Consider the following 24,164-nt stretch of genomic DNA (forward strand, 5'->3'; position numbering starts at 1 on the left):
TGATCGGATTATGTCTTACGGAAAGTCCCGGAGTCTGAATAAACTGAGTGTAACAATCAAGGGGACTCTCTAAGTATGTCTTTTCATATTTGAAAATTATGATTCCTGGCAATCATGTTTTCGACAGTTACTGAGTTTTAGAAAGAAAAATAATACTGACACCATTGAAAAGAAATATACGTGTCTTACCACTCACTGTCATAATATAATAATCTGTATTAGAATTATAAATTAAAAAATAAAGTAAATAGAATTAAAATATTGTTATTTTAAGTGGTCAATTTTTATTTGGTGCGTCAAATGATGGTACCATCTTTTTAAAAATCGAAAATATCTGTTTGGTTAATTTTAATTATTTTTTAGAATATTTATTATTCTGTTATCTAGTAAGAGTAAGATGACGTTTATTGTATTTTTTTTTTAACTTCAAAGGAATTGTAATTTTCAATGAACTTATTTTAAGTTTAAATATTTTAAACTATTTTAAAACTTAAATAAAATAGTTTAATAGATATGTTAGAAATTGAAATTGTCTAGGAAAGTAACGATGATAATGCTTGTATCGTATCCATAGATGGAGAAAGGTTGAAAGACTAGAACAAGCAATACACTACTGTTAATTTTTAACTTTACCAAATATATTCAAAATTGAATTCCAATAAGTGTTTATTAACTCATTCAATGTATTGTTTGTCAAAAGATTCAATAAACACTTTCTCGTATGGTATTAGAGTTTTCACTCTCAACCCTATAATGAAGATACAAAAATATGAATTTAGGAACAACCAACTTTTGTGACAACAAAAGACACAGACAGAGTTATCATTAAGTTACAGAGTTAATCTCGTTAATTATAACATGACTCATGCTTATACGTGTTCTAATCAAAACCATTTGAAATAAATAAATTGTGACTTATTCAATGAGACATGAAAGTAGAACACATATTATAAGTAGGACATGAGTACTCTGAAGAGGTAACTACCCTGTTGAGAGATATAAACCATGTAGAGATGCACAATTTTCAAAGGATACTAAAAAAATTATAAATTTGATGTCCAAAAGCTAACAAATTCCAAACTTGATCGATGAAAATGAACAACATAGTCAAATTAAATGGTAGATGGTGTAATTATAGAAAATTTCACGTTTTGTAACTTCTTTGCTCTCATATTGTTATAGTTTGTTCTTCTTACAATTTACAATTGGACACATTCGTTAATATTGCGTAAATTGAAAAACATTTATAAAAAGTTTAGTTTCATCCAATTTGACAAAATTATTAGTCTTTTTATTTAGGTCAAAATTTTGTTTTCAATTCTAATATGCAATTCTAATATGCATGATAACAATAAATAAAATATTACTTAAATTTATAATGACATGAATGAATAAACTCCAAATAAGTAAAAAAAAAAGTTCTTTTTATTCAAATAAAAAATCTTAATTGTGCATACCGACAATACAAGTTATACATTATAGCATTTTACACCTTTTTAATATACAATATTTTTAATTAATAAAATATTATTTTTAACAGTTTTAATTTACATCAAAAGAACGTTATTCAAACTCAACCCAAATAAATAAAAAAATTAATTAAGACAAAAACTAAAGTTTATTAACATCAATTTTAGTTTAAACTGAAAATTATTAAAATTGTGTTTAAATTTCACAAATTTATCTCAGTTTTTTATAAAAAAAATAAACTTTTGTTTCTAACCATACTATCTACTCAAATTCGAAAAAAAATGACATCACGAAACATGATTTAAATAGAAGAATGAAAACTAAAATAAAGTTATGGCTTGAAATATAATATTTTTAAAACTATCATTTACATAAACTTTTTAAAAAATTTATATAGATAAATATTTTTGAACTAAAATTTGGCCAAAGCGTTCTTTTGAGCAATTTCATTAATAACCTATCCTTAAATTAGATGGTAGCAGGTTAAAAAAACAGTGAGAAATTGGACCTGCTTTCTTTTAAAAGTATGATGCGTTGTACACCACTCTCACTTCATTTCTTTTTTATATCACTCTCTATCAACAAACATTCATTTTCATCTAACATCTTTGTATCTACATAATTATACTTCAATTATAGATTTATGTAAACATTTTTATCCTTCTAACATACTCAACTAAATTTCATTTTTTTTTCATTAATTTTGAGTTAAACCTCAAGGTTTTAATCATCAAACGCTATTTCCGTAGCAAAAGATCTCAAAGTGAGTTTGGTTCAAAATCTCTATCCAGTGAAGGAAAAAAAAAAAAAAACGCCTCCGTGCGCGTGCGCGTGCACGTAACAAGCGCCACTATCGTTTGTGTTTTCTTTCCCCCAAATCTCTATCCAGTGAAGGAAAAAAAAAAAAAACGCCTCCGTGCGCGTGCGCGTGCACGTAACAAGCGCCACTATCGTTTGTGTTTTCTTTCCATTTTAAAAATACGCAAGTATAATATATCTATGGGTTAAATATGTTTTTAATTTTTTAATTTTTAGTGAATTTTGGAATTAGTTCATTTTAAAATTTGGAGTAGTTTTTCATCTTTCCAAATATGTGAATTTAGTTATTTTAATTAAATTTTGTTAGGTTTAGTTGATGTTTCGTATGCATTTCAGTACTGTATTTGAGTTGTTTATAATGTTTGATACATTTTTGCTTGTTAAGTCAAATATTATTATGAAACACGCTTGAAATGTCAAATAAACTTAACAAAATTTAATTAAAATGACTAAATACATGTATTTCGAAAGATAAAAGACTAAACTAGTCCAACATCTCAAAATGAACGAATTTTAAAATTCACTGAATGTTAAGGGACCAAAAACGACATAAATATATTATACTTTCATATTTTGCATCACACATTAATTTCTTTATTAAATGATAATATCATGAAAATATACAATTTTATGTATTATATGATAATAACATTTATTATTATTTTTAAATAAATTGCTTATCCTTCTTACATTTTTGTTTTGTGAGTCGGCCCGTCTCTCTATTAGTATGTTTTTTCAAGTACATATTTTCTTTTGTTTTTTTCTTTTCTTTTTAAGAGAAAAAAAAACTTTACTTAAATGATTAAACCCTACAAAACAGTTTAATAAAGAAATAGATAAAAGCGAGAAACATAAAGTCTTAATGAATGATAAAACGAAACAAACTTTATAAAAGCTATTGAAAAAATGCAATAAAAATATATTAGAAACATTTTTTTTATCATCACACGTATATGCATATGTAATATTCTTTTTCTAGTTTTATATATAAATACATTAAAATGATACACAACTATAAATCATGCACCGACTATATATAGTTATTTTATACTATCGTATAATAAAGAAAAGTATGGAGTAACACTTTTAATTAATAGCAATATAAAATGTAGATTATTAGGATGAATTAATATAAAAAATGTTTAGAATGATAATTGATTTGTTAATGTAAATATATATATATGTATGGGTTAGTGTAAATAAAGGCAGAGCGCACTAGGTTTGTCTTCTCTATTCCGTGCGTGGTCAGAAGCACTCACAAGAAGCAAAAGCTGAAAAGCTTCGACTCTCAAATTTAAAGACCCATCCAAAGCAAACCTCTGCCAAATCCAATCCTCTCACTCTTTTTCTCTTGTTTTTTTTTCTTTCTTCACTTCTCAAATTCCACAGGAGAAGACACAAACGCAGAACATTCTCGGAAACCGTAACCCATATTCTATTCCCGGGTCATCGGGCTTCGGACCATCCGCCATTTTCACAGACCGCAACAAAACAAGGCAACAACCTTCCTTGTTTTCCGCTCTCGGTGTTTTTCAAACCGCAAATGCCTGAATAAGAAAGGGGTGGCTTAGTAATTCGAGACACTCGCTCGGTGGTTCTAGACATGGCAGGTAATAGTAGCTCGGAGGGGTTGGGAGATGATTTCTTCGAACAGATCTTAGCAGTGCCCGAAGCTCCAGTGGGATATGGCAGAGCCGTAGCCACTGACGTTGGAATGCTGCAATTGGGGTCCACTACTCCAACCGCCGCCGCTCTCAGAGGCGGTGGAATGATGCCTCTGGGCCTGAATTTGGAGCAATCTGCGTTTCTAAGCCACCATGATTCCAGAAACCTAGTTGACGACGTTGTTAATGTTGATCCCAGCGTTCACAATAATCACCACCACCATCATCATCATCATCAACACCTCACGCTCCATAATAACAACTCATCACCCTCTCCTACTCCACCAATCACCGTAAGCACCCATCCTACATCTTCTCATACCAGTATTCCTGGATCATGGTCTAGCGCGCATGCAGATTAGAAAATGGTTTTTGTTTTATTCTGTTGTTTACAATTTTAGTTAATTTTTTGTGTGTGGTGCAGGATCGCGATTCGATGCATGTGAGAGGTTTGTTTTCAGCGTTTGGACAGTTGCATAGTCCTACTCTTGTTCCCTCTGTCCGCCCCACGCTGTCATCGCCTCCACCACCTCCTCAGCCGCAGCTCCACCTCCACCACCATAACCAACAGGTAAATACATCTTATTTTATTATTAATTATTATTATTATACCTTAATAATAATTAAATGTATTCGCCAATTGGGCACTTCCGTCCGTCACCCAATAATTTACCTCTAACCTACATAAAGACAAATTATTATAATACATTAACCTTAAAGTTGGGTCACTTTACAATGCATAAAGAAGAGATGCCTGTGGAAGTTTAGTTAGTGCTTCATCCTTCACCATTCATTCGTTTCTTTATCGCCAATAAAATACTTAATTTAACTAATCCTATATTTTATGAAATGATTGTATATTGTTTATTATATATGCCTTCCCTTTCTTTTCTTTTTACTAAAACCAAATTTCATGGGTTTAGAGACATACTTTACAATTATGTCCTTTCCCTTTCCCTGCGGATGCTAATTTCACTCTCTCTGTGACAGTATTCGCATTCCAAGAATCATTGCTTTTATTGCATTCGTGTTTAAAAAATTCCCAGATTTTGTTTTATGCTCAACTTTTTATTACGTCGTTTTTATATATTTTTTCGGTACGAAGTTTGTTGGATCTGTTATACGATTTTAGGAGCATTTTTTTTTCTTTATTCCATCTTCTGTTTTCAGGTTTTGGTTTAAGCGACCCACGGTACTTTCCGACAACGCGTTTTCTGTGCTTGTTTTCATTCGTAGATTGTATACTTTTTCACCACGCGTTTTTCTTCTACAGTTTAATACGCGTGTCAAATATTTTTGTAAAATAAGCTATGAGCTATTAAATGTTTTTTTAATTTAAAAATAATTTAGATTAAATCCGTTTCTATGACAAATCGCACCGCTTATTGAACAAAAAATATACACATGTGTAGGTATTGATACAAAATGGTCAATACAACTTGACAAAACGCAGAGGCAACAGGCACGCAACAAGTGACTTTGTTTCAATTTCAACGCCCTTGTACTGGGTGGGACCCGTATTGACATGTATTTCTATTTTGTTAGGGCATGAGATTTTGACATTTTTGCAAAGGCTAACTAACAAATGTGCACATTAATATTCATGCCGTGGATCCTCCGTCTTGACTTTAAAACCTAAATTCAAAATTTTAACCAATTTATCTTTATTGAGAAATTGCAAAAAAGAGAGAGAAAAAAATAATAAAAATAGTTTGTAGTCTAGAATGTTGAAGTGTTCTATTCTTGTCGTGTGTACTTTTATTTACATGTCCAAGTAAAGTATAATATACATGTGCCTGCATGCATAAAACAAACATCTTCGGTTTTAGTTTAAGATTGTGGATGCAGTAGAGTATGGATTGGATGAATATACTCTCGCACAAGTTGCAACTTTCTGAAATGATTACTCAATAACTATCAATATTCCTATACATGGTAATGGTGATAATGAAATATATATAGTTGGATTATGTCTATTGAGTTACCCTGTGATGTTATTTAGGTAATGATCTCATGCTAATCGCAGGCATTTCAAGGGCAGGGAGGTGGAGGTCCAGCGTCTATGAGTGGTACTCAACAAGCACCTGGCATTCGCCCTCGTGTGAGAGCAAGAAGAGGGCAAGCCACAGATCCACACAGTATTGCTGAAAGGGTAATTGGTTAAGAACACACTTAGTCTTAAAACTTACATGCTTTAATATTCACATAATAACAACCAAAAGGAACCGGTTCACTGCAGACTAGATTGTTTTATTAGTGATATTAATATATGCTTATTAGATTCCTTTGTCTTATCCGTCTATAACAATTGATCTTTTTTGTTCAATTGTATTGGATGTAGTTGCGTCGCGAAAGAATTGCTGAAAGAATGAAGGCATTGCAGGAGTTAGTTCCCAGTATTAATAAGGTTTGGATTCTCTAACAAATTTGCTATGCAGTTACACCATTATTCACACTCTTGGCTTGTGATTTGTATGCTTGTATTTTCGGATTAACATACTATTTATATTTTCTCTTCATTTAGCAGTCATCATTTCTTTATGTTTTCTAAGAAACTTCCATTTTATAAATAACAATTATGTTAAAACTTTGTAAAAGAGTACACTAGGATGAATGCTTATAAAGCCTTCAAAATAATGGATTACGTTGAGAAAGTAAAATATACGGTTTTGTACTTGATAAACATGCATCCTTTTTGTGGTTGCAGACGGACAGAGCCGCGATGCTTGATGAAATTGTGGATTATGTCAAGTTCCTAAGACTCCAGGTTAAGGTAAGCTCTTAAAGAATGTGTATTCAATAAAACTTTCTTCATTTCCATGAACGGCTTAATCTATATTCAAAATTTCTTCCTGTAGAAAAGTTAAGTTGAACTTAGGCATATGCTAAACCTTTTCTTGATTTTATTTTTGAGAAACTTGTTTCAAATTGCTGAGCCTCCGTACTAGTGCACATGTTAGGCTTAATACTTAATACTGTGAAATATCCATAGTCATCTATATGGAGTGTGTGTGTGCATGGTAGACACATTTTATCGTGTGTGATCTTCCTATGCAACGAAGAGATGTCTACCAGATTTTTTTTAGCTGCACAATTTTTGTGTACCAATTATCTAAACAAAATAGATTAATAAACCTTGTGTCCTTTTCATATCATTTAATTTTATTGATATTTTGAAACAGGTCCTGAGCATGAGTAGACTGGGGGGAGCTGGTGCAGTTGCTCAACTTGTGGCTGATGTTCCCCTTTCTGCAGTGGAGGTGATAACTACTCGAAAGATGTTTTGAAATGCTACTTTTCTTCTTCTTTTTTAGTTTCATACCCTTTTTATCATTTCAATCTACTTTTACTTTATTTTCTTCAAGCACCACTTGCAAATTTTTGTACCACGGTACGTATCTAAACCGGGATATATGAGATAACATCATAGCAATCATAGCACTGCGCACTACACATGTAAATTCATGTTAATTTTGTATTTTTGTTCTTACAATAGTTTTATTGATCCTATCAGCAAGGGGAGGACATAGAAGGTGGAGGCAATGAGCAAGCCTGGGACAAGTGGTCCAATGACGGTACAGAACAACAAGTTGCTAAACTTATGGAAGAAGATGTGGGTGCAGCTATGCAATTTCTTCAGTCCAAGGCACTTTGCATCATGCCCATATCTCTAGCCTCAGCCATTTTTCGTATGCCTCAATCAGAATCATCAACAGTGATCAAGCCTGAATCAAACAGTCACTGATAGAAGCGAACAAAAGTGTGGTGACAGACTTTACATTACATAACTTTGTTTAGCCAAATTTGGTCCCATTCTTCCTCCTTTATGACAAGGGTATTCTACTTTCTTGTATAATTTTGTGATTGGATGGAGAAGGATATCTAGTCGGTGCAGCTGTTCACTCTTCTCAACTTCTGTCAAAGAAGGAGTAATTGCTTTTGCTATTGTGTAAAACCAGAAGGACGCAGCATGTCCTTGTCACAGTGAAGATCAACATTTTCAATGGCCTTATTGATGTTTTTCTTCCAAATATCTGTGGTGGGGTTGGTGCTGGATCACCAAATATTTGTAGTGGAAGCTCTTTTTCTTAGTATTTTTAATTTTGGTGAGTGGGGAGTGGGGCCACTTAAAAGGAAAGGATGGGTAGGCATGATTTATGTGGAGAAAACTTTAATACAACTTGAATTAAAATATGTTACTTACCTTGTAAAGCTGTTTGGAAGCATCTGATTATTGAAAAAGCTAAAGGTGTTTTAAAATAATAAAGACATTTCGAGTTTTGTTTGCTTCTAAAACAAGTGAATTCCACCATAAAATTAGGTGCCACATTACCCAACCGACTGCTTCCTGAGAAAGTGGAAAATGACAACTTTGCTAATTTACTAATCAAAACCTTATCTTCTTACCAATATTATAATATTATCAACAAAAATGCTCAATGCTACTATAGAATTTACTGTGTTTCATTTCACCCTCAACATCTTAGAATCGTATCAAATACCAATAGAATTTACATCTTAGTTTGAAATTTTATACTTGTCACAAAAGGGACGTAGAAAAAAAAATCCTGACATTTACAAAATTTTAAATAATTATTTACTTTTCTCATATTTTTAATAAATGAAAGTATAATCTATTATGTTTTTAATAAAGCAATCACTTTACTATTTTATTTATTAAATAATTTTTTTATAGAAAATCATTGAAGAATTTAGCCAATAAACCATTTTTAAATAAATAAAAGATGGATACATATTTTAAACTTAACGATGTGAATATTTATTTGAAAAAAATCGTTTTACCTCATTTGACGTTAATAAAATTTTTAATAAAAGTTAACTTTTATATTATTAAAAAAAAAATAATTATGAAAGATAATTATCAAATAATAATAAAAAAATGGTGTCAAAATACCAGTTTTCTATTTATTTTACAGGTAGAAAATAAATTATTTTAAAATCCGAAAGACTATGAGTGTGATTTGACATCACCTCGAAAAGCTAAATGCAAATTCCTCGTTTCGAAATGGAAACTATCACTATTTTACATAATTTTGTAAAATAAACTAACTTCTAAATGTTAACAATCACTGTTCAATCCTCAACTGAATATAAAGATGAAGTAAACATAAATAAATAAATAGAAAGGTGCATGTTAGTAAAAAATCATATACATTTGAGATAAACATTTGTCAAATGATCGAAAAAGTAGGAAACTATTTCAAACTCAGAAAAATTATAGAAGGGGACACTGAATAATGAAAAACTATTTGAAACTATTAATAATGCAATTTTTATAGATCTGAAAATTAATAATTTATAGTTATTTTCCCCAAACAAAAAATAAATTTAATTATATTCTATTATGACATATAATCAATTATCAAAATAGTTTAATGTTCACAAATAGTTTAACCACATCACAATTCAACAATATGAAACTCTATGCCTGTGAGCAAATGCACGCTGACTTTGTTGCTACAGTTTTTTGTTGTTAGGCCCAACGGCTCATTTAGTGCACAGACAGCTGATTTCAATAATTGATCAAAATCGAGTTGGTTTGGGTATACTTTAGCCCAATTAGCATAAACATATGAGGTGCTACTTCCTGCACCCTATCCATTTTCTTCCCGCACCCCATCAAATTTCTGAAAAGTGAGCGAGTGTTTTCCGCAAACATCTTTCCGAAAGTGATTTAATATGTTTCAGAAAATAAAATCTAAAATAATAAGGTGCAGGAAAAAATTTGATGGGGGTGCAGGAACTAATAGCGAACTTGGACAATACAACCCACTAAGAACTTGGATTATAGTCTTGAACATGATTGGGTTAATTCAACGTTACACTATACATTGATTCGTTTTCAAATTTACATTAAATTTTTCATTACGTGTTGCAATTCATTTATACTTAACATCATAAACATAAATAGAGTGCAAAAAAACTAAGGTCTATAAATTTCAAGGGACTAAAATAATAACATGACTTTTTAAAGATTAAAATAAAATGTATTCTAAAAACACTGCTAAATGTTTGAATTAATTTATTATAATTTGTCCACTTTTGAGAAAACTTATTAGACAAGTGATTGTTTACCTATCCCCAACAACTTTTTTAAATTAAAAATTATAATTCATCTTTGACGTTTCAAAAAGAGTACAAAAAACTCAAAATTTCATATAACGATCGAATTGTAGATCTCATTCCACAAGATGATTTGTCGTAAAGTCATGAACAATGTTCTAAAGAAATAAAAGAATTGTCAAGGGAAATTGAATTTTTTAAGTGTTGCTGAAATTTTATATTTACAATTCAAGACAATTATGTTATATAATATGAAAAAGTCAACAAACTTCACGTTTTGTCTCCCCACGAACATTTCGAGTTTTTCAGCAAATGCCGCTAGCTATTATCTAAAATTTGTAATTTAACAATTAGATGATTAGTTATAATTACGTTGTTTAAAAAATTATTAAGCTAAGAAATAGTTAATACAGGTTAAGGAATCGTGTTTTGATATCTCTTCGACATTAAATATGTAATTAAGGTTTATCTTTCGTCTCTTTTGTTTCATTATCAAAGGTCAAAAAACTTGACAAGTTCGCAATTTTTTTATTAGTGTTATAATTAGAGGAAAAGGTCATTAGCGCGCTTTAATGAAGCAATTGAAATTTATGTATTAGTAAAGTAAAAATCTTTAACAGTATTATAAAAATTAAAAGAAAAATGTTGGTTAGCACTCTCATAACATTAATGTGATACATGTTGTTCAATAGTGATACCTATGAAATAGTAACAGTGATGGTAGAATGGATGTGGTCAATTTCACACCACACGAGGGTGTAAATAGTGAATTGCCGGGATTGGTTGCTACCGTAGAATGGGCCCAATGGGTCCAATGGGCCCTCTTTGTCAGTTCTTTCTTTATTGAACTCAATGTGGATGGCAACATTTATATTAAAAATTAAAGTGACTTACTTTTAATATATTATTTTAACCATTTTATTTATTTCGGTTTAAGAATATCATTACTATCCATGTTTTTGGTCAAACACCTCATAAAAGGTTCATTGAATGGGGGCTCTACCAAAAGCTTTACATTCTCAATATTTTTCAAGTTATAATTATCCTACTAATGAAACAAGTAAATTATAAAAAATATTGTATTATTATGTGTATAATGCATCACCCACATCACAATTCCCGGAACGACAACTTCGAAGATTCCCTGTGTTTGATTAAAATGGCGATTTGAATGAATTTAATGAAGTTAGGTTATGTGGAGGAAAATGATTGCATTTACTCTGAAATACTTTGGTTTTGCTTTGTTGCTAGTGGTTGGTGAGTCGGTGGACATGGTTAGTTCAATGTCTGAATAAAAGAAGCTCTTATCCTAATCTCATCAAAATGTCGCTTCAACTCTGCCTTTCCCAATCTTTAATCATTCCTACAAACTTTATCACCACCTATGTCTTTACACTTTTCAACAAACCAATCTCACAAGTTACCCATTTCATCACAGTTTTCTCCTTTTCCTTTCTTTCACCACACCCTGTTTCTGTGTTAAGAAAATTCCACACTCTGTTATTGCATTGTTCAGCATGCACCAATATCTAATTTCAAAAACAGAGAGAGACACAAAACTGTTTAACCTTGTTTGTTTTTCGTACGAACCATTTAACCGATGTTTCTGAAACCGAAGACAATGAAAAATTTAATGTTGTTGGACCCCTCACCCGAGGGTGGCCTTGCATGGGCACCGCGAAAAGTGGACAAAAGATGAAAGCTGGTCACGATAATGAGATACATACACACACATGATCCCTACTTCTAAACCCTGTCATTTTTTTTATGCTGATTGCGGTTTTTGTGAGAATAATTCTAAATCCTCAAAACAAAATAGCATGCTCAAAGGAGAACCACCGCACCTACTCATAAAAAAAAAAAAAGGAGTACTACAATAATGAAAAAAAGATTCCCTCATTGATTGTGTTCCTCTACCATTAAATTCATATTAGTTTATTTACGTTAAAAAATTAAATTAGAAGAAATTTTGTATGCTGGAAATAAGGTAAAGGAAGGGCAAAAAGGGAAAGTGGGATGTCCACTAACCATACCACAATCATTCCGGTCACACATCACTTCTGACGTCACTGACCCGACAACCCAGGGATCATCCAACAGCGCCTAACCCCACACGTGTCACGATCTGAACCCTCCCCTTCCCTCACCCAATATATGACCAAAACTACCCTGTTTCCGACACCTCTTCCTTCTTCCATTCCCAAACCCTCTCTTTCTGTTTCGCTTTCAACAGAGACTTCACTTTCCCAACATCACCTGAGAAAAGGATACCCTTCACACGCACGCCCTCTGTTTCTCTCTTTCTCTCTTTCTCTTCCTCTTCTGGTTCGGGACGCAGGACAACCCGACAACAACTACTGCAACTACTACAACATGATTAACTTCGAAGAAACCGAGTTGCGACTCGGCCTCCCTGGTGCCTCTGCAACTGATCATGGCGAGTTAACACTGAAGGGCAGTGGTGGCAAGAGAGGCTTCTCTGAAACTGCTTCTGTTGATTTGAAGCTCAATCTTTCTTCCAATAACGACTCTGCCTCTGTTTCACCGGCTGCAGAGAACCCCAAAGAGAAAACTACCACAGTTGAACCTCCTCCTCGGGCTAACGACCCAGCAAAACCACCTGCAAAGTGAGTCCTTTTTCTCTTAAATATATATGTCGACTTTGCTACATATATGGTTTCCATACCAAACTTGGTTTATTTTATTTTATTTTATTGGTATGAAGTTGTAGTTTGGGAGAAGAATCGACCAATCTATTTTCTGCTTTGCTCTGGTTTTTTATTTTACTTGTTGTTTGATTTGTTCTTTGATCTATATAGCCAGTTTGGATCTTGTGTGAGACATGGAAGGGGAAATATAACAGATTAAACAAAAAATCATCTTTCAGTTGTTTGTAAAATGAAATTAGAAATTAGATTAGTAGATTTCGTTCAATCTGTGAAACTATGATACACAGAAATAACTTAGCAGGATAGGGAACTTATCTCTGCCTTGTTTAGAGAGTTTAGATTTGGGGAGGGAAAAAAAAAGATGGATTAAACTATGAATTGAAAAGATAATAGAACGGTGCAGGTACAAGTAACTTAGAAGATTGATTTTGGTTGAAGGTCGTAGCTGCCGAGTAATTAATTAACTAGTGTATTTCTTAGTTCTGATCTCTGGCTTACTTTACTCTCTCACCTTGTTATTTTAATGGAATATTTTAAACATGGTGTTTGAATTTGATTGTAAGTAAACCAATATTGATGTGTACTTTTTTTAACAAGTTGAGGAGGTATTATTCAAATAAAATTTGTGTAGAATAGGTAAAAGGTGGGGTGTGAAAAAAGAAAGGAGAGGAGGAAGAAAAAGTGTAGTGTGGAAGAGGGATAGCAGAATGAAAAGGGAAGCAAAGTTGAAGTGTAGCGGATGAGATGGTTGGTTGTCGGGTAGACAGAGGAAAAGGACAAGACAGAGGGAATCTTACTTTATTTGAGAATATTAATATTAAAGAAATGGTTGAAATGTTGTATGATTTGCACTGCAGGACACAAGTGGTGGGTTGGCCACCAGTGAGATCTTTTAGGAAGAACATAGTGAATGTTCATAATCAAAGGAACGAAGGAGGAGGAGCAGCAGCTTTTGTGAAGGTGAGTATGGATGGTGCACCGTATCTACGGAAGGTGGACATACGGTTGTACAAGAGCTACCAAGAGCTGTCAGAAGCTCTGGCGAAGATGTTCAGTTCCTTTACCATTCAGAAATGTGGGTCCCAAGGGAGCAAGGACTTTATCAATGAGACCAAATTAATAGACCTTTTGAATGGCTCTGATTATGTACCCACATATGAAGACAAGGACGGAGACTGGATGCTCGTCGGTGATGTTCCCTGGGAGTCAGTCTCATTCATTCATTCACTTTACCTTTCTTTTCTACATTAATTATTACTCCAATTTCACTCACTATTTCTCTCACAAACAAATTTCACAGAATGTTCGTTCAATCATGCAAGCGCCTCCGCATAATGAAGGGTTCTGAGGCAATTGGCCTTGGTGAGTCATCTTATCATTCATAAAAACTACATAAAAACTACAAGAAAAACACTATCTATCTTACATGCATTGTTTAATTATTCCAACTTGACAGCGCCAAGAGCCGTGGAGAAGTGCAAGAGCAGAAGCTGAAGTGGTTTCAGGGATCAGCAACATTGGCCTCAGTCATAACGCACAGGGAACCGAATTGACTCCGACAAGATTGAGTCTAATATAGGGATAATAAGAGTTTTATTGTTGTTATTATTATGTGCTTTGTCAGCTTTTTGAATTATCTTATATGTGTATTATATGCATGAGAAAAATAGTTGGAAATTGGATAGGGAGAAGAAATAATATAGATGTTTATATGATATCCCAATTTTGTTAAAAAAATGTGACTTTAATGGTTGTTGGCAGCTTGCCTATTATGATGATGTGAATGTTTGCAGTTTATGTTAACTGGGTTTGGTTTTTGTCCCCTCCCTCCCTCCTATTCTCAGTTATGCGTTTACCTTCACGCTATGCACAGTTATGCACAATCGTAACATACAAAACTCTGTTCTCAGTCAAATTATAAGGATCTGGTTGGCTGAGAATGTTCGACAGCCTATGATCTATGAACAAAAAAGATAAGGTGGACCCCACCCACGTGATGCCTGTTCTTTCTACCTTTTTATTGTGGGATCCACTAATTTATTTCACATGTTCCCTCTTTATTTATTTTTGTTTTCATGTTTAATTCGCGATGAGGCTGTTAACAGAGAACCTGATTATCTGGTTCAATTACTTGTTTTTTTAAATATATATACTTATTTATGTAATTGGCTGCTCAACTTTTATTTATGAATTTCCCTTGTTATTTAAAACTAGTTATTTTATGTATTTCAAAAAACTTGTTTCAAAAAGATATCTGAAAATTGTGTGATGAAAAAACTTATTCTAAAATTTATTTGATGTATTCTAAAAGAACATGTATTAGAAATTGGATTTTGAAAATCTTATTCTAAAAGTTCTGTTTTGAATATTTTATTTTAAAAGTCATGTTCTATATAATTCTAAAACTTGTTTTAGAAGTTTTTCAAAGCAGATACTTTAGAAGGTCATTTTAAAATGTAAAGGGGTGCAGCAGCTAGAAATTACATGGTGCAGGAAGAAAAAAAAAAAATCAATGACTTGGAAAGTTTTCACGTATGATATGTTTACAATTATGTGCTTTTAGTCGGTTGGGTCGCCGTTGGCTCCTCCTCCTTTCAGAATAATTGATTTTAAGATAAAAATATTAGTAAAACCCAGTTAGATTTGGACATATTAATGGACCTAGAAAAATGAATGGGCTTCCAGAAAACGGTTAAGAAATCTTTATAACCCATTCAGCCTTCTTCATTATATTAGTAAGACAAAAAAGTAAAAATAATTTTCTTTTTGTGATGAAGTTTGGTCAACCAGTATACAGAGAAATTAAGCACAAACAGACATATTTGTTACTGATAATACAGCACAAAAACTATGTACTTCAAATCTTTTTATTGATGTACACATCCTACTACCACAATCACAAGAAAAGTACAATTCAGATTATCTAGAAATAGAAACGAATCAATGAATAACTGAGACAAATAATTGAGTCAGCAGCAATAGCAATTATTAGATCATAATTCAGATATATATATATATATATATATATATATATATATATATATATATGAAGCTTACACCTCCAACTGTCCAACTGTCAACTGTCAGGCACTCCCAGTGACAATTTTGGAATGACGATTTGATAACCGCTTTCAGTGAAGTTCAAAAGGATTCAACAATGTATCTGACTCAGCCACACTTTTAAATCAAACTTCTAGATCATCCATTTGTCTTGTCGACAGAGCTATATAACTGGCAGCATAAGATGGTTGTTCGCCATGACATTCAAGAAAATAGTTTTCAACATGTTATAGTTTTCCTTCAAAATTGCACAACAAAGGAAAATTACGCATCACTTGCCCAATGCATCTTTGTCAAGACTTCTAACAATATGGTACTTTTAATATTGTCACCCTTGGAACTATTAGCACCAACCCAAAAGAAATAGCTCTTCTATGGTTGAGATGACCTAAGTCAGGAATCACCATTTGATTTACACCTAAATCCAAGCTATAGAGGTAGTCCTCCCCGTAGTCCAACTTATAAAACAATCAATTAATAGGACATAAAAACTACTGAGGAAACCACTGGATAGCATTACCACATCAAATATTTATCATATCAAATATGGATTTCCTAACAATCTTCTACAAATATAACCTCCAGGTGTCTGATATCCCCCTCTTTACGCTGCCTGAGCAAGTTCACACCACGTATCACACTAATCTACACTGCACCGGAACCCTCCGCCAGAGTACCATCATCCATTGTTGCCATCAATTGTCAACGCCGAAAGCCAACTGGTGTTCTAAGTTCGCTATCTACTCATCAACCATTCAACGAGTTTGAGGTTTCAATTTTATTGATACATGCTTCCACAGATATTAAAAATAAAACAAAAACACTAGACCAATATAGATGTCAAAATCCTACACACAAATAATTTAATGGCCGAGAACAACGCAATGGATGATTGGGAAGAAAAAATAACAAAGAAAGCCGATAATTGAAAACTAAAATCTAATAAAATACTACAAATCATACCAACACCACACTAAACAAAAGTCAAATTGTCAGATACTACCAAGCACAGTGAAAATTCCAAGCAGGAAAGAAAGTTTATATCCAAAGCATAAACTGAAAAATATTGCAGCAGCACAATCTAATCGGAAGGACAGCCTTAGCAAGTGAGTTGGATGATAACAACAATGATACCCGCTAGTGGCCTAAGCTCCAGCAACCAATTCTACACCGAGATTCTTCTTTGAACATTTGGTGCAGAATAATTATAGCTATAACCCATCTTCTATTCTTGCTCCATAAACTACAAAGTGAGCTGTTACAATCTGATAGGTGTTCAAACTTTATGCTAGCTATTCCAGTTTCAAAAGCTGAAAATTCGGCAATAAACCTTCAGCAGAACCATTGGATACTGGCCTGTGAATACGATAAAGAATGGAAAGAGACAACAACTAAAACAAAATTAAATTGACACCATCTTATCTTTCAATTGACGTGTTGCCCTTCTGTGAATCTAGGACCTTCTAAAGTTCAGTAGTCACATTATTGTTACATTCATTTCTCATTTAAATTGTACCATTCTCAGACGTCGAATGAATACCTGATTATAAACCCTTAGACTGATTCTGCATTCATCCCCGCAGCTGAACCAACTTAAAGCCAGTACAAAATATTATTTCTAAGCATGTCGTCTATCTCGTAAAAAGGAACCATTTTCATACAAGAACTTATCTCTGAATGGCAACGCTAACCAGGAGACAGAAAACGATGATTAAATAGGCAAAAGTATTCCAAAATCTTTGAAGTACAAAAAATGCGATCATTAACGACCCATCATACGTTTGGGCTTCTTCACAAAGCTCAACCGAATCTGTTTCAGGCGGCTTCTCTTCCTAGCCATTTTCTCAGGCAAGGTTTCCCTCTTCTTCACAACCTTGACAACCCTCTTCTTCTTCAGGTATCTTGGGTCAACAGCATAATCTTTAAGAATCACAGGCAGTCCGCTACTCTTTGCTTCATTGAACAAAGCATTAGCCCTATCAACGCGATTGTGGGCACCCAATTTCCCCATCAATAAGTCATAAGTTTTAACCCCGGGTACACACCCATCAGCCTTCATCATAGCAAACACACTCAAAGCATGATCAATCCTCTCAATGCCACACAAAATCCTGAGGAACTGATAGTAAGCCTTCTTGTCAAGAAACTCACCATACCCAGCAGATCTCATCCTATCAATCATTTCATCCCCCTCCTCCAGCCTAGCAGCCTGATACAAACTCCTAATCAAAACAAGAAAAGTAGACTCATTAGGATAACACCCCCACTCTCCCATACTAAGAAACAACCTCAACGCATCCTCGGTCTTCCTAATCTTACACAGATTCGTTATCAACACATTGAAAGTCTCCACATTCCTCGGAACCCCACGGAACTCCATCTCCACCAGCACCTTCTCCGCCTCCGACTCCAACCGAAAAGGATCCTTCTCGCGACAAAGCTTACACACGCAATCAAGCATGGCATTGTAAGCCCCTACACCAAGCTCAAATCCTCCACGATACATCTCACCGGCGAGCCTCTGAGCTTCCTCGAGCTTCCCATCCACGCACCAGCCGCTGATCAACAAATCACACGTCGCTTCGTCGGGGAAAAACTCCCTTGCCAAATCCTTCACCATCTTCTCCGCGTAACTCGCGAAGCCCTTCGAACACAGCTTCTCAACGACTACCTTCAGCGAAGAGCGATCACGCTTCATCCCGTAGTCTCTCTCCATTCTCTCAAAGAACTGAACCACCTGGCTGGGCCGGCCCGCACGCACGAGGCGGTCGATCGCCGATTCAAGGGTCTTGGGCCCGACAGCGGCTGCGGTGGAGAGGAGGTCATGCGTGGCTTTGAAGTCCTTGCGGCGGCCGAAGTAGTCGACGAAATATGATAGAGTGTGGTCAGTGTGTGTGAATTGGGGATTGGAAGAGAGCCACTGGTGGAAACCTAGAACATTGCGGCCAGCTTCGGGGCAGAGGTCTAGGGTTTGTAGAATCAAATTGGGGGTTGGAGTGATGTGGGAAAAGCTGAGGTGGAGGCGCTTCGAAACTGAGAGAGGGTCAGAGTTCGGTTCTTTCAGAAGCTCAGAGGAGACGTTATGCGCAATTGGGTCGATTTGGGTTTCCGACGAGAAATGTCTAGTTATAAAGAGTGAAGGAGAGAAGAGAGTTCTGAAATGGAAATGGGTTGAGGAATGCCGGGGAAAGAGAGGAGGAGGGGGATGAACCGGAGAAGGAGATGACAATGAAAAGGAACTACAACGGAGTAAGAGCCTCCGAAGTTGCAGAGACATGTTTAGGGTTTTAGAATGTGAAATGCAGAAGAGCAGGATGAGGAAGGAGGAGCAACTACAAGAAACAAGACAAACGTGGAACCACCAAGTTAGCCCAATTGAATTTGGGTTTTCGGTATAAGTTTTTAGCCCAAAACCAAATTAAGTGGCCTAAAGAATTTCTTTCTGTAACTCTATAATTTCAATATATACTTCCAAAAAGTGAAAATTTTAAATTTATCCTTCAATTTAGGAAGTTCTTTTTTAGTTTTAAATTATATAATTTGGGGGAGTTTCAGACAATCTAAAATATAAAACTTGCATTCTAAAAAATATATATTATAAAATATAAAATAAAAACTAAATTTAAAATTGTACATTCTAAACAATAAAATAAAAATTACAATTTTAATCTCATGATTCGAAGTTAATATTTTTTATTCGAGATTAGACGATGGATAAGTTTTCTTTTAGAAATATTGTAATATGAAATATCTTTTACTATCTAGATGATAAAATCAATCAAACTTCTCTTATATTTTTTAATTTACCATATGTATCATATTATAGACAAATTTTTACAAACTTTTATTTTAAATCTACTCAAATCACATTATTTTTCCTTTAATCTAAACAGTACAACAATCCTTTCTCTATTCCCTCAAATCTATCTACTTACTCTTCTTCCAATCCTCTCCTCAATCCAAACACACTCTAATGAGGAGACTTATAAAAAAGTTGAGATGTGTTATTACAACTTTAACTTATGAGATAAGTTTGATTTGTTTTACCCGATATAGAATTATAACAGATCTCAAGCAAAGATTTCTCTTCATAGACTTTGTTCACAAAAAGTTGCATTGTTCACAAAAGTTGCAAGTTCGCTGACAAACTTTCAACCAACTTCTTATTTGTACGATTACCAACATGTAAAAGAGAGAATTTAAAAAAAGGAACATTTTACTAGCCAAGCCTATAGATGTTTTTTTCTTGGGAATAATGGTGTTATTTGCTTCCATTCTGATGCTGGAATGGATGTGGATACCCAATTTTGATCTGAAACAGAACAACAAATATAGCAAGAAAGACATAACACACTTTGGTGAGGATAGAAGAAGACAAGGGGTTAAATGAATCAATCTTATCTCAAAGATTTTCTCTTCTTATAAAAAGACTATTCCACAATTCCACTAAATATACAATGTTTCTTTTTAGATTTTCCTGCTCTTCGATTCCTAAGGGTGGAGTATATATAGAAAACACTCTCACTTAAGTCACTATTTTTCTAAATTCATTTTCAAACAAACAATTTAACTGTGTTAAAAACTAATATTTTGTAGTCATTCGTTTCTATTTATAAACATAGTTAATGGACTTTACATTATTTATGGATTAGCTCAGATTCAAGTATACCTTAACCATGTTTTGTATGATGTACTTACTCTTTAATTATCAATGTAATTACATGTCCAATCCTTTGTTGAAATGTTTTCACCTTTCGATTCTTCTGGAATAAGATTGAGGACAAAGCCTTTTTGAAAATTTCAAGATGAGATGTCGTTGGTATGACACCTTGTCTTGTATAGGAGACTAATACGATGTTAACCTAATGTACTTTGGGTATTCGAGCCGAGTCTAGTCGGGAGGTCGAATATATGGTTCCAACGATATCTCTGATTAAGAGACTATGTTCCTAAATAGTTTACCTAGAGAGTGAGTGCTTGGATGGTTCACTGGTCTCATAGGTTAAAAAGGGTACGTAGAGTCATAAAAAAAACTAATTTATTTAGTTTCTCAATGTCGTATAGTCTCCAAATCATTGAGACTCATCATAAACTTCAGCCATTTGGTTGGTAGGGTTCCTTAACACAATAAAAAGGAACTTTTTAAGCATCCTCATCAAAGAAACAGGTTGACCCCTACATCTGAGAGTTTGACTTTGAAAAAATTGTACTTAAATTGGTCGGGCTTAAATGGAATCAACTTGGCCAAGTTGATGAGGTTAAGGCGAGTTAGCTTTAGTCAAGTCCGTTCGACAGAGATTAAGGTGAGTCAGTTGAGGCCAAGGTCAATTTGAACCAAGTCGAGTTAAATTTACATTTAATCGATACATTAAATCTATATTAAATGAAAATCATGTCAAACTAAATAAGGTTGATACACGTTAAGTCTATTATTAAGTTGATCCCATGTTAAATTTAATTCAATTTAAATTGAATTAATCAAATCTAAATTAAGTCAATTTTATTAAAATAAATCTAAATTATTGATCCAATTTATTTTATTACATCTAAATTATATTTAAACTGAATATTTAAAAATTTATGATGACCCCCCAATAGTTGTAGTTCGGGAATAAATGTTGATGCATGTTTCACACTTTGGGAGGGAACATCCAAACTGTTCCAGAAATGAAATGACAATAATTTATATTATTCGTTCCATTTTAAAATTTCTGTGATAAAGGACGAAATAAATATGGTAGATGAAAATTAAATTAGTTTGGTCCACTTCAATATTGATTTCTCTTGAAATGGAACTTCTGTTAACTATACTTTTAGAATTAATGAATGTGATGTAACAAGAGAAACACACGTCTGAATATGTTAAAAGACAAATATTAACATGTATATAGTATATGTATAAGATATTTCTTAAAATTTAAAAATATTAGGCAACACTTAGGAATTTTAAATTGTTATTTACATCTGCCATAATGACATCTTACTTAATTTGATAGAGAGGAGAAGAAAAAAAGAAAAGAAAAGAAATGAAGATAAGTAAAAAAGTTGTTTGATTAAAATGAAACCAGTAGTTACAAATAGTATTAAATGGTTCACAAATATGTTTGTCTTTATTAAGCTGTTGAGGAGATGTTTACACTCCAAACTAAATAAACAAAAGTTGCCCATTCTCTCCTTTGAACACTTTAATGAGTTAAAAAAACAAAGAAAAAATGGTGATATAAATAAATTACACTTAATTAACTACCACTCGTCATAATTAGGGATGACAATATAGATTTGGCCTGTTGGATTGGCCCGCAGGCCTGTGAAAGAAAACGGGAGCGGATCAGAATAGTGAGCTTGCAGGCCCGCATAAGCCCGTAACGGGCTATAAGTTGGCCCGCGGTTCATGCAGGTCGGCCCGCAAGCCCACATAAAAAAATTGCACTTGTGTATATTAATTACCATTTTTTTAATGAACTCTTGCATTAACATTTCAAATTCCTGTCTAACTGGAAAAGACAAGTATTATGTATTTTTTAATGTGCTAAAATTTAAAGAATACATTGTGTATGTCATAGTATGAATATGAATATGATGAAAATGTTGAATTATTAATTTATCATTCAATTTCCCAAAGTCTTTACTTAATTTTGTAAACTTCTTAAAGTTTCCCAATTTTTAAACATTGAAAGTTTTATCATAAAAATTAAAAAAAAAATGTGGGCTAGTATGCGGGCCCGCGGGCCAAAGTATGTGTGGGATGGACTGGTGTTTACAGCCTCTATAAAGTGTACGGAGCGAGGCGGATCAGTCCGCGCTGTGCGAGCTTTATGCGGACCGGACCTAAATGGATCGGTCGCCCGTATTACCATCCTAGTCATAAGTTGATTGCATTTGAACTGTTGAACAACTCAATCATAATTTTATTTATTTTTTATTAAAAGTAGTATAATCTCACCGGAGTGAGGAAGATAGATATTTCAAATTACCATGAATTTTAACTTTTAAACAATGTGACTTTTGACATTACCATAATAAGCTGTATTTTGATTATAAAATAACAAGTTTTATTTATACTTAGTCGGTCGGATGATCTCAATTTTTATTCGAATATATTAATTTGGTATTTATATTAAAAGACGTCCTAAAAATAATAGATACATATCTTCGTATAAAAGTCATTCTAAGAATAAAAATATAAACGTGTTATATTGGTACCTGTAATACTTACAAAGTATAAATAATACATGTAAGAATATTGAAATATTTAAATCCAAAAGAAAAAGGCAAAATTTACAATATATTGAATATAGCAATCAAGAGTAATTCAAAAATCTCATATGGTATAAAATAAACAAATTTAAGCACTATATAAGAATAAAAGTTCATAACATCATTACCTTAAGATTTTAGGTTAAAAGTGGTGTTAAATATCTTATATATATAAAATCAATATCATATATATATATATATATATATATATATATATATAAAATCACAATCTCTTAATAACTATAAGTCACATATGAAAAAAAGAAACAGGTCTTGCTAACTACTGCCCTAAGGACACTAGTTAAAGATAATTAATATGCATTGAATCTTATAAAAATTCATTTTTAAATGTGATATTAAATAAAATCTGACATGATAATCATTAATGCAATTTTTTTTTATTTAAAAGATAAAAATGACCACAAATATTACAACTGTATTTAATATTTTATTTAATGTTCACGAACAAAATTTAAAAACCAATTAAATAATAAAATATTATATTTTAATATCGTTAAAAATTAAAATATAATTAAACATAAAAAATTTAAATCAATAGAAATACTAACAAAGAACGGTGTTAAATGTCTTAAAAGTAAAAAAAATAATAATTAAAGTATTAATTTAAGACTTCATTAACTTCCTTCTCTAATTTTTTTATAAACTTTTGCAACATTCGGATTAATTTAACCAAATATCAAGAAACAAATAATATTTTAATATATGAAATTATTAATTATAAATACATTAAGTTAGTAATATAAAAAAATTTAATTATTTAAATTTTCAGTAATGACCTTAAAAATTTTAAAGTATTTATTTTTATCAGAATTATTATTTACAAATTTCAAAAAATAATTTTATCTTTATAAAATATTTGATATATATTTATATTATTTTAATTAATGAACTTAATTGTAACGTCCCATTTAATTATTAAACGAAATTAAAGGAAACGTCACGCGATAAAGTATAGCAGCATAGTCTTGGGATCCTTAACGCAACCCCTACAACCTGGCACACCACGATGCCAACATAAAACAAATACAATTCTAACAAGGAGTGTAGAGTAAGAAATCATAAGACGATACAGGGGCCGTAGCCCTAAGAAAATCATGAATAAGATGACTCCAGCCCAGAT

General features: G+C 32.8%; 3 protein-coding genes across 5 annotated transcripts; 2 read left to right on the forward strand and 1 right to left on the reverse strand.

Moving 5' to 3' along the window:
• The first annotated feature begins 3,509 nt into the window (after positions 1–3,509).
• LOC114189791 (uncharacterized) lies at positions 3,510–8,165 on the forward strand. 3 transcript variants are annotated; one of them, XM_028078478.2, is made up of 9 exons: positions 3,510–4,246; positions 4,378–4,524; positions 5,366–5,461; positions 5,980–6,105; positions 6,295–6,360; positions 6,661–6,726; positions 7,136–7,213; positions 7,468–7,713; positions 7,831–8,165. In XM_028078478.2, exons 1-8 carry the CDS (start codon positions 3,893–3,895, stop codon positions 7,696–7,698), a joined length of 1,164 nt encoding a protein of 387 aa, XP_027934279.1. In that variant the 5' UTR covers positions 3,510–3,892; the 3' UTR covers positions 7,699–7,713; positions 7,831–8,165. The 3 variants fall into 3 exon arrangements, with proteins under 3 accessions (XP_027934279.1, XP_027934278.1, XP_027934280.1); XM_028078477.2 differs by having other exon boundaries at positions 7,468–7,984; XM_028078479.2 differs by lacking the exon at positions 5,366–5,461 and having other exon boundaries at positions 7,468–7,984.
• A 4,042-nt stretch (positions 8,166–12,207) lies between these two features.
• On the forward strand, positions 12,208–14,509 carry LOC114189793 (auxin-responsive protein IAA16-like). Its single transcript, XM_028078480.2, has 4 exons — positions 12,208–12,664; positions 13,564–13,911; positions 14,007–14,068; positions 14,163–14,509. The coding sequence occupies exons 1-4, from the start codon at positions 12,411–12,413 to the stop codon at positions 14,198–14,200; spliced, it is 702 nt and encodes a 233-aa protein (XP_027934281.2). The 5' UTR covers positions 12,208–12,410; the 3' UTR covers positions 14,201–14,509.
• Positions 14,510–17,158: 2,649 nt separating this feature from the next.
• On the reverse strand, positions 17,159–19,092 carry PNM1 (Pentatricopeptide repeat (PPR) superfamily protein). The gene has a single exon (XM_028078476.2). It carries the CDS (start codon positions 19,041–19,043, stop codon positions 17,529–17,531), a length of 1,515 nt encoding a protein of 504 aa, XP_027934277.1. The 5' UTR covers positions 19,044–19,092; the 3' UTR covers positions 17,159–17,528.
• Positions 19,093–24,164: the final 5,072 nt, after the last annotated feature.

Source organism: Vigna unguiculata, chromosome 7 (genome assembly GCF_037176805.1).
Source record: "Vigna unguiculata cultivar grain cowpea cultivar isolate G323 ecotype 2 chromosome 7, ASM3717680v1, whole genome shotgun sequence".
Lineage (NCBI taxonomy): Eukaryota > Viridiplantae > Streptophyta > Magnoliopsida > Fabales > Fabaceae > Vigna > Vigna unguiculata.

What these genes read in the sequence shown, in the direction of transcription:
- LOC114189791 (XM_028078478.2), top strand. Translation starts at nt 3,893, where the DNA reads ATGGCAGGTAATAGTAGCTCGGAGGGGTTGGGAGATGATTTCTTCGAA. An exon ending in CACACAGTATTGCTGAAAGG is followed by an intron (nt 6,106 to 6,294) that starts GTAATTGGTTAA and finishes TATTGGATGTAG; the next exon opens with TTGCGTCGCGAAAGAATTGC. An exon ending in TTCCCCTTTCTGCAGTGGAG is followed by an intron (nt 7,214 to 7,467) that starts GTGATAACTACT and finishes TGATCCTATCAG; the next exon opens with CAAGGGGAGGACATAGAAGG.
- LOC114189793 (XM_028078480.2), top strand. Translation starts at nt 12,411, where the DNA reads ATGATTAACTTCGAAGAAACCGAGTTGCGACTCGGCCTCCCTGGTGCC. An exon ending in GTCGGTGATGTTCCCTGGGA is followed by an intron (nt 13,912 to 14,006) that starts GTCAGTCTCATT and finishes CAAATTTCACAG; the next exon opens with AATGTTCGTTCAATCATGCA. An exon ending in TTCTGAGGCAATTGGCCTTG is followed by an intron (nt 14,069 to 14,162) that starts GTGAGTCATCTT and finishes CCAACTTGACAG; the next exon opens with CGCCAAGAGCCGTGGAGAAG.
- PNM1 (XM_028078476.2), bottom strand. Translation starts at nt 19,043, where the DNA reads ATGTCTCTGCAACTTCGGAGGCTCTTACTCCGTTGTAGTTCCTTTTCA.